At 41.4% G+C, this 17,604-nt stretch overlaps 1 protein-coding gene across 4 annotated transcripts in view; it reads left to right on the top strand.

The window, feature by feature from the left end:
* Window positions 1-17,140, top strand: part of LOC140205030 (uncharacterized) — a 41,735-nt gene extending 24,595 nt beyond the window's left edge. The window contains exons 3-5 of one of the 4 annotated variants that reach the window (XM_072272107.1): window positions 6,455-6,538; window positions 13,022-14,489; window positions 16,238-17,140. In XM_072272107.1, the coding sequence (XP_072128208.1) occupies window positions 13,541-14,489; window positions 16,238-16,305 (1,017 nt within the window). In that variant the 5' untranslated portion in view covers window positions 6,455-6,538; window positions 13,022-13,540 and the 3' untranslated portion in view covers window positions 16,306-17,140. Of the gene's footprint in view, window positions 1-6,454; window positions 6,539-13,021; window positions 16,199-16,237 lie in introns of those variants that run through there. The other 3 variants (XM_072272108.1, XM_072272109.1, XM_072272106.1) reach the window with 3 other exon arrangements.
* The last annotated feature ends 464 nt before the right edge of the window (window positions 17,141-17,604 follow it).

A 17,604-nucleotide genomic window follows, 5' to 3' on the forward strand; every position in this document is an offset into this window, starting at 1 on the left:
GCCTTGCTCAAGGGCACAAACACACTGCCACAGCTGAGGCTCGAACTGGCAAGCTTGAGGTAACTAGACGAACGCCTTAACCACTTGGCCATATGCTCAACACAACAGGAAAGGAATGGAGGGTTATGGGCTGAGTGCAGGTCGGTGGGACTCGGTGAGAGTAAGAGTTCGGCACGAACTAGAAGGGCCGAGATGGCCTGTTTCCGTGCTGTAATTGTTATATGGTTATATTTTTTTTGACAAGGTGATGAGAGAGATTGATGAGGATGTTGCCTATGTGGGTTTTAGTAAGGCGTATGACAAAGCCCCTCATGGGAGGCTAATCCAGAAGGTTAAGATGCAAGGGTTCCACAGGGAATTGGCTATTTGGATTCAGAACTGGCTTGCTCACTGAAGACAGAGGGTAGTGGTTAAAGGGACTTGTTTGAGCTGAAGGTCTGTAATTAGTGGAGTTTCCGCAGGGATCTGTGCTGGGACCTCTGCTGTTTTTGATGTATATAAATGATCTGGATGAAAATCTAGATGGGGGGTTAGTAAGTTTGTGCATGATACCAAGAGTGGTGGAATTGTGGATAGTGTAGAAGACTGGTAAAGAATACAATGCAATATAGACCAGTTTAGAGATACGGGTTGAGAAATGGCAGATGGAGCATAACCCAGATAAATATGATGTGTTGCACCTCGGTAGAGCAAATACAAGGAGACAGTTTGCTCAGCAGAGAGACCTTGGGATCCGAGTTCATAGCTCCTTGCAAGTGGTTACTCAGTTCGATAAGTTGGTTAAGAAGGCTTATGGAATGCTTGCTTTTATTGGTCGAGGCAATGAGTTCAAAAGTTGGGAGGTTATGTTGCAACTTAATAAAACTCTGATTAGGTCACATCTGGAGTATTGTGTACAGTTCTAGTTGCCCCAGAACTGAAGGATGCTGAGGCTTTAGATGGAGTGCAGAAGAGGTTCACCAGGATGCTGCCTGGTTTACAGGGCATGTGATATCACGAGAGGCTGGATAAACTTGAGTTGTTTTCTCTGGAGCATCAGAGGCTGAGGCGAGCTGTGATAGAGGTTTACAATATTTTGAGAGGCATAGGTGGAGTGGACAGAGAGTATCTGTTTCCCAGGGTTGAAATATCAAATACCAGAGGACATGAATTGAAGGTAAAGGGGGTAGGTTCAAGGGGAATGTGAGGGATAAGTTTTTTACTCAGGGTTGTAGATGCCTGGAATGCGCTGTCTGATATGGTGGTAGAGGCAAATACATGACACTTGGATAGGTACATGGATGTAAGGAGGATGGAGGGATATGGACATGGCATAGGTAGGAGGGATTCGTGTTTGGGTGATTTTGATTTGCTTTTTAGCTGGTTCAGCACAACATTGTGGGCCGAATGGCCTGTTCCTGTACTGTACTATTCTATGTTCTTGGGCACTGGTATGATTGTTGTCCTTTTGAAGCAGGTCAGAACCTCTGGCTGTAGCAATGAGAGATTGAAAATGTCTTTGAACATTTGAACGATTGGCTGGCACAGGTTTTCAGAATCCTGCCAGGTACTCCATCGCATCATGTTGTGAGGGTTCATCCTCTTGAAAGAAAGTCTGGTGTCAGCTTCCGTGGGTTTTTCTGGAAATGGAGACAGCCATGGGTGATAATTGGAGCATTTTACCCAGCAGTCCATAGGGTGTGTTTGGAAGTTCAGGTGGAGGGAATGGGTGGATCTGTGAGACACTGCCGAACTTCCACTATCTAAATCCAAGGAGTAGGAATTCGGAACAAAAATATACTTCTGAGTTAACCTGGTTTGTAGAGACCACCTTCCAGTCAATGAACATATCAATTAGTTCTGTATAGGGGAAGAAAAAGAACAAAATCCTTTCATCAGATTTAATTCTCAAGGAAATCTCCTGCGTTTTATGTCCTTCTCTGCACTTTACTACCTGTGAGAATATATTTTGTACTGTTTTCTCTGGATATCATCAGACTAAAAAACATAGGAGCAGAATTTAACCGTTCAGCCCATTGAGTTTGCTCCATCATGACTGATACTGGATCCCACTCAACCCCCATACATCTGCCTTCTTGCCATGTTCTTTGATGCCTCAACTGATCCGGACTATCAACTTCCATCTTCTTCTCTTTTCTTTATTAACTTTTTATTGATTTAGAAAGAGCATATATACAAACAAGAGGAGAATTATCTCAAATATATATATCAGTAACAATACAAACAGGAAGTGAAATAGATATTATCAAAATCATACATAGTATTATGCAAATATGTAATATATAATAAAAAAGAAAGAACTAATTCTCCTATTATCAATTCATAGAAAGAGGGAAAAAAAACTTTAAATTTTTAAAATGGGAAGAAAAAAAAACCCACTACACTATAAGGGAAAAAAGGGGGGGGGGAGGGACTGGGCAGTCCATTCTGAGGATACAACTTTCTGATCAAATCTAAAACTTTGAAAAGAAATAATTAGAAGGGCACTAAATCAAATCAAATGAAAATATTGAATAAAAGGTCGCCAAATTTGCTCAAATTTAAAGGATGTATCAAATGTCTAGCTTCTTATTTTCTCTAAACTGAAACAGAACATAATGGAGGAAAGCCAATAAAAGACAGTAGGTGGATTAGAATCCTTCCACTTCAATAAAATGGCTCTTCTAGCCAATAAAGTTGAAAAGGCTATCATACGTTGAGCGGAAACGGGAATATTTCCTGCTTCCGATGGGATAATCCCAAAGGTTGCCTTAAGTAAATTAGGTTGTAGGTCCAAAATCAAGACTTTTGATAGTGTTTTAAAAACATCTCTCCAAAAATGATCTAGCTTTATACAAGACCAAAACATACGAGTTAAAGTGGCCATTTCAATATTACATCTGTCACAAATAGGATTAATGTTGGAAAATATATGGGCTAGTTTATCCTTTGACATATGGGCCCGATGCACTACCTTGAACTGTATCAAGGAATGACGGGCACAAATAGATGAGTTATTCACCAAATGAAAAATTTTACTCCATCGATGATCTGAAAATGACTCTTGAAATTCCAATTCCAAAGCACATTTAATTTTATCGTTAGATATCATTTGTAAATTCAATAACCGCTTATAAATTAGAGCTATCAACCTTTTTTGAAGTGGTTTAAGCTGAAAAAGAGCATCTGTCATATTAGGTGGATAAGCAGAAGGGTAATTTGTTGTATGCTGTCTATAATAATAACTATGTTGTCTTTTAAAGTTAAGTTGGATAGATATATGGACAGGAAAGGAATGGAGGGTTATGGGCTGAGTGCAGGTTGGTGGGACTAGGATAGAGTAAGAGTTCAGCACGGACCAGAAGGGCCGAGATGGCCTGTTTCCTTGCTGTAATTGTTATATGGTAATAATTTGGCAGCAAACCAATTAAGAAATTCCTAATTTTAAATATCTAAAAAAGTGTACATTAGATAAATCATATTTATCCACTAACTGGAAAAAGACATTAAACAATCCCCTGAAAACAAATCTGAAAAAGTTGTTATTCCCTTGGTTTTCCAAATTAAAAAGGCCTTATCCAAAATTGATGGTTTAAAAGAATAATTGAGATGGATATTACTAGAAAGAACAAAATTGTTTAACTCAAAAAAATTTACGAAACTGAAACCAAATTCTTAATGTATGTTTAATAATAGGATTAAAATCTTGTCTACTAATCTTAGAAAACAAAAAGGGAAGAGGAGCTCCCAGTAAAGAGGCCAAAGAGAACCCCTTCACCGAGTTTTCCTCCAATTCCAACCATGAAGGACATTCATGTATGTCTGAATAATGAACCCAAAAAGTAATGTATCGAATATTAATTGCCCAATAATACATTCTAAAATTTGGCAAAGCCATACCACCATCCTTTTTTAATTTCTGCAATAAGGGTTTACTCAATCTAGAATTTTTATTATTCCAAATATAAGGAAGGAACTGCCTGAAATATATTTAAGAATTTCGGTAGAACTATCATTTTAATAGCATTAATTCAACCTATTAATGATAATGTCATAGGTGACCATTTAGAAAGCATTTGTTGGGTGTTATCAATTAATGGGAGAAAATTATATTTATAGAGGTCCTTAAAAATTTTTTAGTAATTTTAATACCAAAATAAGTAAAGTAATTTTTAACAATACTGAAAGTACTTGATGATTTTGATCCGAGTAATTATTAATAGGAAATAACTTACTTTTATGTAAATTTAATTTATATCTAGAAAAACTACTGAATTCAGAAAATATAGATAACGTAGAAGGAATAGATTTCCTAGGATCTGAAATGTAAATTAACAGGTCATCTGCATACAGGTTTCCCCTGCCATCCGAAGGTAGAGCGTTCCTATGAAATGGTTCGTAAGCCGGAATGTCGTAAAGCGAAGAAGCATATGGGAAAAATTCATGAGCGTTCGCAGACCCAAAAATAACTTACCAAATCATGCCAAATAACACATAAAACCTAAAATAACAGTAACATATAGTAAAAGCAGGAATCATATGATAAATACACAGCCTATATAAATTAGAAATACTTCTCTACAACGATTGCCTGCACTGTTCTCCATAGCAAAAACCTGACGCAAGCGCTCTCGGCAAAACAGTCTCTCCAGTAACCTTTAAGCTATGAAGCTGCCGAATCATACCAAATAACACATAAAAATACACAGCCTATATAAAGTAGAAATAATGTATGTACAGTGTAGTATCACTTACCGGAATTGGGACAGCGCCGAGCACACTGATGATGGTGTGTTAGACTGAGTCGTTGGAGGTTGGGGTGGTGCAGTGGCCCCCACCCTCCAGGCTGCCAACCGATACCGATCCGCGAAGAATGCAGCGGTCCAGCGGTAGCCGGGAGGCACCCAGCACACCTTTAAGAAAAAAGCTGAAATAAATAAGCTAATTAATTAGGTGCTGCCCAGCACGTAAATGTCGGCCCAGATCAGAGGCGACGCAATTGGCAGTCGCCTCTGATCTGGGCTGACAATTACGTGCCGGGCGGCACCTAATTAATTAGCTTGTTTATTTCAGCTTTTTTCTTTAAGACATGCTGGATGCCTCCCGGCTACCGCTGCATTCTCCGCAAATCGATATCAGTCCGCGGCCCGGGGGTTGGGTCCACTGGGGTGGTGGGACGTGGGGGCGTTATCTCATCGTCGATCAGGTTGGGCAGGTCTTCTATATCTGCCTGCCTCGATGTTGAAGGTCGAGGTTCGTCGTCTGCTGTGGCTGATGTGGAAGGCTTGAAAAACGACAGTATGCTTGACTGCTAGCCTTGCGCATTTTTCTATCATACAGTTCTTTGTAAGCACTCAAACCATCTTGCAAATATGCCCTAAACCGATGTACCCTTTCAAAATTAAAGCTGTACTTTATCATTGCAGCGAAAATCTCACGCAGTTGCTTTACGTTCAGTTTCTGGACGACTTCACTTTCGCTACCGCATTCAGTTTTGATTGTTATCCTTTCCTCTTCCAATTGCATCAGCTCTTTATCTATCATTTCTTGGTCATGGGATGCCATACCTCTTCAACATCATCTTCGTCAGCTTCCACAAGCCAAACTCACTTTGTCCTTACTTTGTTCACCACGATCAAAATGCTTAATTATGTCTAGTTTTATGCTAAGTGTAACACCCTTACGAGCTCTTGTAGGCTTTTCCGATACCTTAGAACTCATCTTGCTAACGGCTGCTCACAGGCATGTGTTTAAGCAATGCCGGCAAGAATGCAGTTCCGAATCCGGGGGAGAGCGGCTGCTCGGGGCGTGCGCTGCCTTTTTTCACGCGCTGCTTTTTGCGTAACAGTGAAAACACCTTCTGTTAGCGAAAACAGGTAACTAATGTAGGTCTTTCGTAACAGCGAGGTTTCGTAAAGCGAACGTTCGAAAAGCGAGGGACACCTGTACAACGAAACCTTGTGTACTTTGTCCCCTCTCATAGTACCCTGAACAGTATTAGGATCTCTAAGAGCAATAACAAGAGGTTCTAAAGCCAAGTTAAATAATAAAGGGCTAAGAGGACATCTCTGTATAATCTAAAGTAAGGAGATTTTTGATTATTAGTTATAACCGCAGCCATAGGGGCGTGATAGATCAATTTGATCCAGGAAATAAATCCCGGACCAAAATTAAATCTTTCCAAAACCTCAAACAAGTAAGACCACTCCACCCTATCAAAGGCTTTCTCTGCACCAAGAGGAACAACACATTCAGATTCTTTAGATAGAGAAGAGTGAATAATGTTTAACAATCTTTGAATGTTAAAATGTGAAATATCTATCTTTAATAAATCCAGTTTGATAATTGGAAATAACATTAGGTAAAATACTCTCAAGTCTATTAGCCAAGATCTTAGAAAGAATTTTAAAATCCACATTCAGTAGAAGGATTGGTCTATAGGAAGCGCATTCAGATAAATTTTTTTCTTTTTTAGGAATTAATGAGATTGATGCTTCATAAGAAGTTTTCGGGAGAATCCCAGAGGATATAGGGTCAGCGAAAATTTGACATAAATGAGGTGTGAGTATTTCAGTGAAAGTCTTATAAAATTCCACTGTATATCCATCCGGTCCCGGGGCCTTACCTGGTTGGGAAGGGGATATAGTCCTTGCTATTGCCTCTTGTTCAATAGGTGCATCTAATGTATTCATATCTTGAATAGAAATTTTAGGTATATTCAATTTTTGCAAAAATCTATTCATATAAGTAAACAACAGGGATTCTGCAGATGCTGGAAATTCAAGCAACGCACATCAAAGTTGCTGGTGAACGCAGCAGGCGAGGCAGCATCTCTAGGAAGAGGTACAGTCGACGTTTCAGGCCGAGACCCTTCGTCAGGTACCTCTTCCTAGAGATGCTGCCTGGCCTGCTGCGTTCACCAGCAACTTTGATATGTGTTCATATAAGTAATATTGTCTGAAAATCCAGATTTATAAAGATTAGAGTAGAAATCCATAAGTACCTTATTAATTTCATAAGGATCTACTGTTTCAGTTCTATCAAGTCTTCGTATTTTCAGGATCTGTCTTCTAGCCACATTTGCTTTTAATTGACCAGCCAATAATTTGCCTGACCTGTCCCCATGTATATTGACTTTTAGATTTAAGAAGTTGCTGCTCAGTGGGAAAAGTCAAAATCAAATCATGCTGTGTTTGGAGTTCCACCCTTTCCTTAAAAAGATCTTCACTAGGCATTACTGAATAAACTTTATCTATTTCTTTAATCCTATAGAAAACCATAGAAACAGCACAGAAACAGGCTTTTTGGCCTTTCTTGGCTGTGCTGAACCATTTTCTGCTTAGTCCCAGTGACCTGCACACGGACCATATCCCTCCATACACCTCCCATCCATGTATCTGTCCAATTTATTCTTAAATGTTTAAAAAAAAACCCGCATTTACCACCTCGTCTGGCAGCTCATTCCATACTCCCGCCACTCGCTGTGTGAATAAGTCCCCCCCATAATGTTCCCTTTAAACTTTCCCCCCCTTACCCTTAACCCATGTCCTCTGGTTTTTTTTCTCCCCTTGCCTCAGTGGAGAAAGCCTGCTTGCATTCACTCTGTCTATACCCATCATAATTTTATATACCTCTATCAAATCTCCCCTCGTTCTTCTACACTCCGGGGAATAAAGTCCTAACCTATTCAACCTTTCTCTGTAACTGAGTTTCTCAAGTCCCTGCAACATCCTTGTAAATCTTCTCTGTGCTCTTTCAACCTTATTAATATCCTTCCTGTAATTTGGTGACCAAAACTGAAAACAATACTCGAGATTCAGCCTCGCCAATGCCTTATACAACCTCATCATAACATTCCAGCTCTTGTACTCAATACTTTGTTTAATAAAGGCCAATGTACATAAAGCTCTCTTTACGAACCTATCTACCTGTGACGCCACTTTTAGGGAATTTTGTATCTGTATTCCCAGATCCCTCTGTTCTTCTGCACTCCTCAGTGCCTTATCATTTACCCTGTATGTTCTACCTTGGTTTGACCTTCCAAAGTGCAATACCTCACACTTGTCTGTATTAAACTCCATCTGCCATTTTTCAGCCCATTTTTCCAGCTGGTCCAAGTCCCTCTGCAAGCTTTGAAAACCTTCCTCACTGTTCACTACACCTCCAATCTTTGTATCATCAGCAAATTTGCTGATCCAATTTACCACATTATCATCCAGATCATTGATATAGATGACAAATAACAATGGACCCAGCACTAATCCCTGTGGCACACCACTAGTCACAGGCCTCCACTCTGAAAAGCAATTCTCTACTCCCACTCTTTGGCTTCTTCCATTGAGCCAATGTCTAATCCAATTTACCACCTCTCCTAGCGACTGAATTTTCTTAACTAACCTCCCATGCGGGACCTTGTCAAAGGCCTTACTGAAGTCCATGTAGATAACATCCACTGCCTTCCCTTCATCCACTTTCCTGGTAACCTCCTCAAAAAACTCCGATAGATTAGTCAAACGTGACCTACCACGCACAAAGCCACGTTGACTCTCCCTAATAAGTCCCTGTCTATCCAAATGCTTGTAGACTCTGTCTCTTAGTACTCCCTCCAATAACTTACCCACTACCGACGTCAGACTTACCGGTCTATAATTTCCTGGATTACTTTTCGATCCTTTTTTAAACAACGGAACAACATGAGCCATTCTCCAATCCTCCGGCACCTCACCAGTAGACACCGACATTTTAAATATATCTGCCAGGGCCCCTGCAATTTCAACACTAGTCTCCTTCAAGGTCCGAGGAAATACCCTGTCAGGTCCTGGGGATTTATCCACTTTAATTTGCCTCAAGATAGCAAGCACCTCCTCCTTTACAATCTGTACAGTTTCCATAATCTCACTACTTGTTTCCCTTAATTCCATAGACTTCATGCCAGTTTCCTTAGTAAGTACAGATGCAAAAAACCCATTTAAGATCTCCCCCATTTCTTTTGGTTCCGCACATAGCCGACCACTCTGATCTTCAAGAGGACCAATTTTATCCCTTACAATCCTTTTACTCTTAATATACCTGTAAAAGCTCCTTCACTTTGACTGCCAAGGCAACCTCATGTCTTCTTTCAGCCCTCCTGATTTCCTCCTTAAGTATTTTCTTGCACTTTTTATACTCCTCAAGCACCTTATTTACTCCCTGTTTCCTATACATGTCATACAACTCTCTCTTCTTCTTTATCAGAGTTGCAATATCCCTTGAGAACCACAGTTTCTTATTCCTATTCACTTTGCCTTTAATCCTGACAGTTCAATCACTAAAAGTTCGCCTTGGTTTTCCTTCTTTAAACTTCCATCTTAAAAATACCCACAGACATGGCCTCCACCGGAGTCTGGCAGAGCATTTCACGGATTCACCACCCTCTGGCTAGAAAAATTCCTCCTTACCTCTGTTCTACAAGGTTGCCCCTTAATTCTGAGGGTGTGCTCCCTAGTTCTAGATACCCCCACCAAAGGAACCATCCTCTCCACATCCACCCTATCTAGTCATTTCAATATTCAGTAGGTTTTAATGAGATCCCCTGCATTCTTCTAAATTCTAGTGAACACAGGCCCAAAGCTCCCAAACGCTCCTCATATGTTAACTCTTTCATTCGTGGAATCATCCTCATGAACCTCCACTGGACTTTCTCCAATGACAACACATCCTTTGAGATATGGGGCACAAAACTGTTGACAATACTCCAAGTGCAGCCTGACCAGTGTCTTATAAAGCTTCAGCATTATCTCCTTGCTTTGATATTCTATTCCCCTCGAAATAAATGCCAACATTGGATTTGCCACCTTTACCACAGACTCAACTTGTAAATTAAACTTCTGGGAGTCTTGCATGAGGACTTTCAAGTCCCTCTGCACCTCTGATGTTTGAACCTTCTTACATTTAGTTAATAGCCCATACTACTTTTCCTTATACCAAAATTCATTATCATACATTTTCCAACACTGTATTCCATCTGCCACTTTTTTGTCCATTCTTCCAATTTGTCTGAGTTCTACTGCAATTGCATTGCTTCCTCAGCACTACCTACACCTCCACCTATCTTCATATCAACCACAAACTTTGCCACTAAGCCATCAATGCCATTATCTAAATCACTGACAAACAATATGAAAAGTAGAGGTCCTAATACTGACCCCTGAGGAACACCACTAGTCACTGGCAGACAACCAAAAAAGGCCTCCTTCATTCCCACTAGCTGCCTTCTGCCTGTCAGCCACTCCTCTATTCATGCCAATATCTTTCCTGTAAACCCATATGATTTTTATCGTGTTAAGCAGCCTTATGTATGGTTCCTTGTCAAACACCTTCTGAAAATCCAAATAAATGACATCCACTGCCTCCCCTTTGTCCAGCCTGCTTGTTACCTTCTCAAAGAACTCTACAGATTTGTCAGGCAAGATTTCCCTTTACAGAAACTGTGCTGAATTTTGACATATTTTATCATTAGTCTCCAAGTACCCAGAAATCTCATCATTAATAATAGACTCCAACACTTCCTCAATCACTGAGATTAGGCTAACTGGCCGTTAATTTCCTTTCTTTTGCCTTCCTCCCCTCGTAAAGAGTGGCTTGACATTTGTAATCTTCCAGGCCTCCGGGACCATGCCATAATCAAGTGATTCTTGAAAGATCATGACCAATGCATCCATTATCTCTTCAGCAACCTCTCTCAGGACTCTGGGACGTAGTCCATCTGGTCCAGGTAACTTATCCAGCCTCGCACTTTCCCCTTTGTAATAGCAATGGCACTCACTCCTGATCCATGACACTCACGGACCTCTGGCACACTGCTGGTGTTTTCCACAGTGAAGACTGATACAAAGTACCCATTAAGTTGATCTGCTATTTCTTTGTCCTCCATTACTACTTCACCAGCATCACTTTCCAGTGGTCCATATTAACTCCCGCCTCAATTTTACTCATTGTATAACTGTAAAAACTTTTAGTATCCTGCTTCATATTATTGGCTAGTTTGTCCTCGTATTTCATCTTTTCCCTTCTTGTAGCTTCTTTAGTTACCATTGGTTCTATTTTAAAAGCTTCCCAATTATCCAATTTCCCACTATCCTTCGCTACCTTATGTGCCCTTTCCTTGGCTTTTATGCAGTCCTTAACTTTCCTTGTCAGTTGCCTACCTCTGTCATTTGAGAATGTCTTCTGTGGGACATATCTATACTGCGCCATGTGATCTATCTCTGCTTTGCCATCATCCCTGCCAGTATCCTCCTGCAACCCACCTGGACAAGCTCCTCTCTCATGCCTCTGTAATTTCCTTTATTCCATTGCAATACTGATACATGTGAGTTATGCTTCTCCTTGTCAAATTACAGTATGAATTCAATCATATTATAATCGCTCCCTCCTAAGTGTTCCTTTACATCAAGCTCTCGAATAATATCTGGGTTATTACACAAAACGAATGCAAATACCCAGGGAAAGGTTAAGATGAATGAAACAGCAGATCACTCTGACGAAGGTCAAAAAGACAAACCAAAGTCTCTGGATAATACAGGTGAACCGAAGGCAGCAAGGGAAACAATCTCACTGCGGAAAAATAACGCATCGTATTCATTCATATTCTCACTTACCATCAATACTGATGAAGGTCAAGGACTTTATAGTCTTTACTTTAATAATTGCTACAACACCCAATGTAAGATGGACTTTCCCCGAGTAGGCTCAAGCACAAGCTTCTCGAAGAAACTACCTTGTAGGCATTCAATAAATTCCCTTTCTTACAATCCGACATCAACATGATTTTCCCAATCCCCTTGCATATTGAAGTCCCCCATTATAATTGTTACATTACCCTTATTGCATGCCTTTTCCAGCTCCCTTTGCAATCTCAACCCCACATCTTGGCTACTATTTGGAGGCCTTTGTATGATTCCCATAATGGCTTTTTTATCCTTCCAGTTTCTTAACTCCACCCAGAAAGATTCAACACTCTCTGACCCAATATCAACACTTTCTAAAGATGTAATTCTGTCTTCCCAACAGAGCCATACCACTGCCTATGCCTTCCTGCCATCCTTTCAATACAAAATATATCCTTTGATGTTAAGCTCCCATCTATGGCCTTCTTTCCGCCACGATTCAGTGATGCCCACAATGTCATACCGACCACTCTCTAATTGTGCCACCTTATTCCGAATGCTGTGCACATTTAAGTACAGCACCTTCAATCCTGCATTCTTCACCCTTTTGAATTTTGCCCCTGTGGTACATTTTAACTCTGTGTTGTCTGCATTTGTACCCAATCATTGGCTTGTCCTTCCTTACAGTCATATTACATCCATCATCTGCTTGTAAACCTGATGGCTCATCCTGAGCTCTATCATACTGGTTCCTACCCCACTGCCATGTTAGTTTAAATCACTCGCAGCAGTGTTACATAATGATATCAAACACCTTTCTCCTGGGTAACAAGTGACCTGCTGCTTTCATATCACAAAGGTGCCACCATCCAATGGGAAAGACAACTGCCCTCCCCTTCAAATTCATTGGCATTACTATCGATGAATTCACCACCGTCAGTCAACTCGGGGTCGGGTGGGGGTTGTAGTCAGAGTAATCAGAAAGTCTCCGGGATCAGCCTTGTAATATCATGTGCTCTTTGTAGTGCTATGGGACATGGCCAGAACTTGAAATAATACTAATGGTGAGAGACATCACAGATTGAAGACGGGCAGGAATGGTCCATTCTGATACAGACAGAAAAACCATCAGAGAACTGGATGGTCAGCATGGATCCCTGATCCGTGCCCATTTGGAAGATCAGGAATTGTTTCTCCTAGTCAGGTTGAACCTTGCTGTTGCAGTGTTGATGTCAGATATCACCATCAAGATTAAAATGATCTCAACTGACAAAGAATCTGTGTGCAGGAATCTGAAACACAACAGCACATCAGTTCCATTGTCTCTGTCCAGATTTTTAAGGGGTGAACAAATATTTCCTATGTAACACCAATATATCTGTTGTTGATCCTAGGAGATGAAGAAGTGTCTCATCCCAGCTGGAAATGTGCTTTGTGTCTGAAATGAAGTTTTCTCTTTGAACTCAGTGAGTCCACTGGAACCGGGGTGCTGAGAACACACCAGCATTTGTTGATCTGTTCTGTCTGCGGGAAGTGATTCATTCTGTCATCTAAGCTGATGATACGACGGAAAATTTGCAGCAGTGACAAGCCGTTCACTTTCTCTGTCTGTTTTGGAAGAGATTCACTCACTCAGCCATCCTGCAGGCACACCAGTGAGTTCATCAGGGATAGAGACTGTTCAACTGTTTCATGTGTGGGAAGACATTTATTCAGTAATCTGATCTGTTAACACATGAGCAAGCTCTCATTGTGGGGAGGTTGTTCATCTGTTCAGATTGTGGGAAGTGATTCACACTCATCCCATCCACAGACACACCAGTGAGTACACACAACACAGTACACCAGCTCAGACTGTGGGATTCACTCAGTTATCATTCTTGTAGGCACTCCAGCTTGTTCACACTGGGGAGATGCCGTTTACCTGCTCAGACTGTGGGAAGGGATTCTGTCAATCATCTCAATTAAAGGTACATCAACAAGTTCACACTGGGGAAAGGCCTTTCATCTGCACAGACTGTAGGAAGGGATTCAATCGATCATCTCAATTGAAGGCACATCAGAGAGTTCACAGTGGGGAGAGGCCATTCACCTGCTCAGACTGTGGGAAGCGATTCACTGAGTTATCTAACCTACTGGCACACCAGCGAGTTCACACTGGGGAGAAACCATTCACATGTTCACATTGTGAGAAGGGATTCACTCACTCATCTCACCTAAAGGAACATCAGCGGGTTCACACTGGGGAGAGGCCGTTCACCTGCTCTGAATGTGGGAGGGGATTCACTCAGTCATCTCAATTGAAGGTACATCAGCGAGTTCACACTGGGGAGAGACCATTTACCTGCTCAGAGTGTGGGAAGGGATTCACACAGTTATCTAACTTACTAAGACACCTGCGAGTTCACACTGGGGAGAAACCATTCACCTGCTCTGAATGTGGGAGGGGATTCAGTCGATCATGCAATCTTGTGGCGCACTATCAAGTTCATACTGCAGAGAGGCCATTCACCTGCTCTGAATGTGGGAAGGGATTCAATCATTCATCTCAGTTGAAGGTACATCAACGAGTTCACACAGGGGAGAGGCCGTTCACCTGTTCAGACTGTGGGAAGGAATTCACCCGATCATCTGACCTGAAGGAACACCTGCGAGTTCATACTGGAGAGAGGCCGTTCACCTGCTCTGAATGTGGGAAGGGATTTTCTCAGTCAAGCAACCTTGTGTCCCACTATCAAGTTCACACTGCGGAGAGGCCATTCACCTGCTCTGCATGTGGGAAGGGATTCACTCATTCATCTCAACTAAAGGTACATCAGCGAGTTCACACTGGGGAGAGACCATTCATCTGCTCTGAATGTGGTAAGGGATTTACTCATTCATCACAATTGAAGGTACATCAGCGAGTTCACACTGGGGAGAGGCCATTCACATGTTCAGATTGCAGGAAGGGATTCACTCAGTTATCTAACCTACTGGCACACCAGCGAGTTCACACTGGGGAGAGATCGTTCATATGTTCAGACTGTGGGAAGGGATTCACTCAATTCTCTGAACTGAAGATACATCAGCAAGTTCACACTGGAGAGTAGCCATTTGTCTGCTTAGTCTGTGGGAAGGTATTCAGTGACTTATATCACCTGAAGGAACAGCCAGCAAGTTCACAATGGGGAAAGGCTGCTCACCTACTCAGAATGTGGAAAGGAATTCCATCGTGCATCCAATTTCAGAAGCACTAGGGAAAAAGTTTAAATAAACTCTATGCTGGATATTTAACCATCACAGTTACTGAACTCAAAGGTGACTGTTGGTCTCAAACTCTGAAATTATTGCTGCAGCTTATCACACCCAGTTCTGCACCCTAGTAATTGGGCAGGGGAGGAGTTTTTTCCGCTATTGTTCACAGTTAATGGGACTGGAGTTTAATATTCTGAATATGTGACAAATAAATCTGTTCTATTTTACACTTTGTCTCAGGCACTCAGTGAATCTACAACACACCCATTGTACATTAGAGCAGGGGTCCCCAACCTTTTTTGCACTGCAGACTGGCCGACCCGGGGGTGTTAAACATGACCGGAATGTAGGTGATGATTAGAGAGTCAACTCCGCCCATCTGGTCCCAGCCAGTCTTTCTGTTCCATGTCAGTCCTTTTAAATCCTTCCCCACAGTTCACCTGTCACTCTCCCTGTGGTGATGGGTTCCAAACAGTCACCAATCTGTGGGTGTAAAGGTTTCCCTTGTATTTCCTGCATGACTTTCTGCAGATTGAAGACGACGACGAGCTGACTGCAGTTATGTCTGACATGTTCTTTGTCCCTCAAATCTCTGGGCCAAGCAAGATTAACATTTTCAGTTACCCACCTTATTCCCTGACCATTTCAATGTTATAGGTCATTTTCATTGCTTCCAAAGGGCAGTGTCCCACACAGCGGAGTTGTTAGAATAAACTACTGTTCTCTAAAGTCTGAAAACAAGGCATAACGTTAAGTTGGATGGTCAATGGAGCAGGATGAGAAACCAGAGATGGGTCAGCACAGCAGAGTTTCAGTCTCTGGACAGTGGGAGATGTAAGAAGATATGGTTAACAGGGGCATAGCAATGAATGACAGAGTAGTAATATCAAATATTGACCAGTTTTGTAGCATTTAGCAGAGGGGAGGCAATGCTTATAAATGTTTTCGATGGCACTGTTTTTACCCAGAAATCTGTGAGCTTATTGTGAAAAGGGTGTACTAGTGCCAAGAGTCCAAAGTTGTGCACAAAGGCGCACATGTGTTCAACGGACAAAAGGCTGTGGAAATGGGTGTACCAGATCTCCCAGGTACAGCTGAGATCTAGCTCTGTAAGCCTAAGGATTTTGGACTTGGACTTGAAATACTGACTTTAACAGACATGAAGAACTTGTAAGCAATTTGCTACTGGTCGAAGTGGAACTTTAAGATTGGGTCTGATGACAAGAACCAGCTGATGTCTGTACCTTGGTAGTTCATGGGAATAGTTGAGATTGAGGTCAAAAAGAAAACTGGGCCCAACTTCCAGTGGATTTAAATGTCAATTAGAGCTGCACAGGATAAGCAAACTACTTATGTCACCTTTGTTTCCTCAGCAGATCACCTTTGGGAGTTCCCCACTGTCCATCACCTCAGGATGACAGTGATAAGAAAGTCTCCATGAGCAGCTGTGTAAATACTGTTATATACCTCAAGGAGATTTGTGATTTTTTTTTGTGAGAATGATGTAATGGTCTTTTGGAGGTCACCTGATGTAATTTTCCCGCCGATGTGAGGTCACGTGATGACATGTGCACCACGGGAATATAAGGGAAGACCTCAGACGACGCAGTTAGTTTTTTAGTTTTTAGTTTTCCAGCTAGAACGTTGATAGGTCTTCATTTCTGTTGCGTATTTGTTTTTATGACGCAGTTTCAATTTTAAAATGGAGTGTTACGTTCTGTTGCAAGTTACAATAGTGCTGTACTGGACATTTTTGCTAGATGTGTTGATGTACCTTATTCCAGCAGTAGTACGGGAGAGTGAAGACCTTATCGAAGTACAGGACCCAAAGGATTGAGAGGAGTCGGTATCGTTCGGCAGTTTAACAAAGGATCAACCTTATTGAGTCTTCGTTGAAGGAGTAGTGACCTGCATCGAAGATAACTCTTGCCAAAAGAGAAAAGAGTTCATGCAAGATGCTCTCTAGAAATTAAGGTCATTTGTTTTAAACTGTTTATTTCCTGCATCGTGAATCCTTTCGACAGAACCAACAGGAAAGTCGCATCTATGAAGGAATCCTTCAGAGAAGTCTCTCCCAATTGAACGTATAAATCTGTTGGACTTTTGAATTTACCATTTTAAGAACTGTATTTGACTTTACCATTTTAAAGAACTGTTTTCGCAGTTAACGCTTTAAGAACCAGTGCCGAGTGACGATTTGTTGAACGGCTGCAAAGTGGTTAACTTCCGGTTAAGGTTTCCGTTTTTTTTTTTGCCTGTCTGTGTTTAATAAATGTATGGTTGTTTTCATATAAGCTGTCTCGATTGATACTCATTGTTCCTGGTTACGTAATAATACTGTGTAATCCTGGTAGGGCAGTGAGACATGCCCAGAACTGTTGGCTCTAGGAATGGACAGATACACACTGAGCCAAATCACAGATTGTTGAGGGCAGGATTATCCCATCGTGATACAGACAGGTAGACAGTCAGGCAATTTGGTGTTGTCCAGATGCCAGAACCATGACTCGAGAAATTGAGGATTTGTTCTTTTGTGTGGAACCTCACTGTAACAGTGTGATGTCAGACATCACCTTGGCTGTCCTTCATCCCCTGTTATCTTTAGTAAACTTTTTACAAGTACAAAAGGCAAACACAAACAACTCATCAGTTCCACTTTGAATCAGCACTGGAATATCATCGATCTTTGAATATGGTGTTGAAGATGCTAGATGACACCTGGATACATATTCCAGTCGTA

This window comes from Mobula birostris, chromosome 11, assembly GCF_030028105.1.
Source record: "Mobula birostris isolate sMobBir1 chromosome 11, sMobBir1.hap1, whole genome shotgun sequence".
In the NCBI taxonomy this organism is placed as follows: domain Eukaryota; kingdom Metazoa; phylum Chordata; class Chondrichthyes; order Myliobatiformes; family Myliobatidae; genus Mobula; species Mobula birostris.